The sequence below is a fragment of the Raphanus sativus genome, unplaced genomic scaffold (genome assembly GCF_000801105.2).
Source record: "Raphanus sativus cultivar WK10039 unplaced genomic scaffold, ASM80110v3 Scaffold0970, whole genome shotgun sequence".
Lineage (NCBI taxonomy): Eukaryota > Viridiplantae > Streptophyta > Magnoliopsida > Brassicales > Brassicaceae > Raphanus > Raphanus sativus.
The window spans coordinates 1-2,370 of NW_026616284.1; the positions used below are offsets into that span (position 1 = coordinate 1).

Consider the following 2,370-nt stretch of genomic DNA (forward strand, 5'->3'; position numbering starts at 1 on the left):
ACTTTGTTTGGTACCACTTTTCACTTTTACCACAATCAAATGACATTTTCACAAATACCACTTTATAAATGAGCAAAAGACAATACTATCCTCGCCCTATTTTGCTTCAATCATCGATCCTTTTGAGATCGATCTTTTCTCTCGGAATCAACCGTAGAGATCCGCCGTCTCTCTGTCTCACACAGCGGCAACGAAAGAGATTCAAGAGAATTGCGATTCAAAACCGTCGAGATCCGCCGGCTTGTTGCTGGAAAGCTACGAGTCTTTAATGGAGGCTGTGATCGGTTTGGAGTTTGGAGTAGGCGGTAGTGTGTTTGGAGGTGGTTGTGATGTTGATGGCTGAGGCAGTGGCTGAGGACACAGTAGACGCTGGTTCCACTGCATCTACTGCTATTTCTCGTTGGTGATCGTTTACTTGTTGCTAACGTTGGTGATTCCAAGGCTGTAATTATTGTTCCTGATAACGTTTTCAGGAGCTTTCGATATCGATACAGAATGAGAGTGAAGGATTTACATTCCTCAGCAAGATGGTGCTAGTGATGATATAAAGCCAAGCGCTTTTGCTCCTCATGGTAAAGTTTCAGATGTATAAATCTATGGGTTTTGTTGCGAAAGGTGTTACCTTTTACTTGTGTGTGAGTGATGAATAATGATGTTGTAGATGATGATGATGGAGGAGCTGGGAAGTTAGAGTTTCCTTACTTGCCGTTGGGGTATAGATCGGTTCAACAGTCTTTGTGGTCTTCTGTGGCAACTGCCAACAAGCGTGATGATGATAATAAGAAGGGAGAAAAGATTACTTCGCAGCAAAGTAAAGAAGCCTCTCCCGAGGAGTGTGATGAAGCAGTGGAGGGCTGAGTCTGGCTAAAGCCAAAGTTAAAGCGAAGAAATTGGAAGAATCACAGAAGTCTGATGTATCCATTATGCAACGTGTGCGGGCGTTTCTTCTTGGGATAGGTCCTGCTTTGAGAGCTATTGCATCCATAAGCAGGTCAGGATTGTGGCTTTTGTGAGCTGTGTATTTGATGATATTTTTTGATATTATTATTAATATAAGATCTGTTCTGCAGGGAAGATTGGGCCAATAAGCTTCGCCACTGGAAAGATGAATTTAAATCTACGCTGCAGCACTACTGGCTGGGCACAAAGTTGCTCTGGGATGATGTCAGGATTAGTGTTAGGCTGCTTGTCAAACTTGCTAATGGGAAAGGTCTCTCTAGGAGGGAACGACAGCAACTCACTCGAACCACTGCCAACATTTTTAGATTGGTCCTTGTTGCCGTTTTCATTATTGTCCCGTTCATTATTGTCCCGTTAAGCTAATTTTTGTTTGTTATGATGATATAATTTTACTGTACCCATTATAAGAGTTTATAAGAGTTTATAAAATTATCTATAAGGCTTTCTAAATAAATTATTAATGTATACTTTATTTATAAGAGTTTATAAATTCAGTCTATAAGGCTTTATAAGGATTATAAATAATTTATAAGGGGTATGTATACTATTAATAAAGGTTTATAAAAACTTTACGAAAGCTTTATAAAACAATTTATAATGGTTTGTATAATAATATATAAGGGTTTATAAGAGTATGTAAATAATTTATAAAAGTTTATAAAATAATTTATAAAGTTTATACACGATTATAAATGATTATAAAATAATTTATAAAAGTATGTAAATTTCTGAAGCGGTGAAGCCTTACTTGATGTCCGTATGTGCCTCACAATCTGCCACATATCATCATCTCTTTGCAAAAGTATATAACTATTTATAAAGATTTATAAAACTATTTAAAAGGGTGTATAAAACTATTTACAAGAACATATAGCTATTTATAAGAGTTCATACGTTTTTTTATAAGTGTTTATAAATTAATTTACAAGGTTTATAAATCTATTTATAAAAGTTTATAATTCACCAAATTAATCAATTTTCCACCATTTCAGCAGTGACTCCTTTGAGGTTGTCCATGTTCTGATATCTGAAACCACTCCGAAGTGAGACGAACATCAAGGCAGTAAAGACTCTTGGGCACTTTTTCAGCAGCAATCTGAGCATACTTAGCAACTTCTCAGTAACATAACTCATATGTCCCTTACAAAGAATGAATAGTAGCCTTGAGCTTCATGATCATAGTGTAACTGTCATATAGGTTTATAAATCATCTAAAAGAGTCTATAACCATTTAGAAAGCCTTATAAAACAATTTATAATGGTTTGTATAATAATTTATAAGAGTTTACAAGGGTATGTAAATAATTTATAAGGGTTTATAAAAATAATTTATAAAGTTTATATACCTTTATAAATGATTATAAAATAATTTATAAAGTTATGTAAAATTTATGAAGCGGTGGAGCCTTA

The 2,370-nt window shown here is 34.9% G+C and overlaps 1 protein-coding gene across 1 annotated transcript; it reads left to right on the top strand.

Annotated features, from left to right (window-relative positions):
- The first annotated feature begins 533 nt into the window (after positions 1 to 533).
- On the top strand, positions 534 to 1,344 carry LOC130503471 (uncharacterized). Its single transcript, XM_056998084.1, has 2 exons — positions 534 to 991; positions 1,071 to 1,344. The coding sequence occupies exons 1-2, from the start codon at positions 924 to 926 to the stop codon at positions 1,321 to 1,323; spliced, it is 321 nt and encodes a 106-aa protein (XP_056854064.1). The 5' UTR covers positions 534 to 923; the 3' UTR covers positions 1,324 to 1,344.
- Positions 1,345 to 2,370: the final 1,026 nt, after the last annotated feature.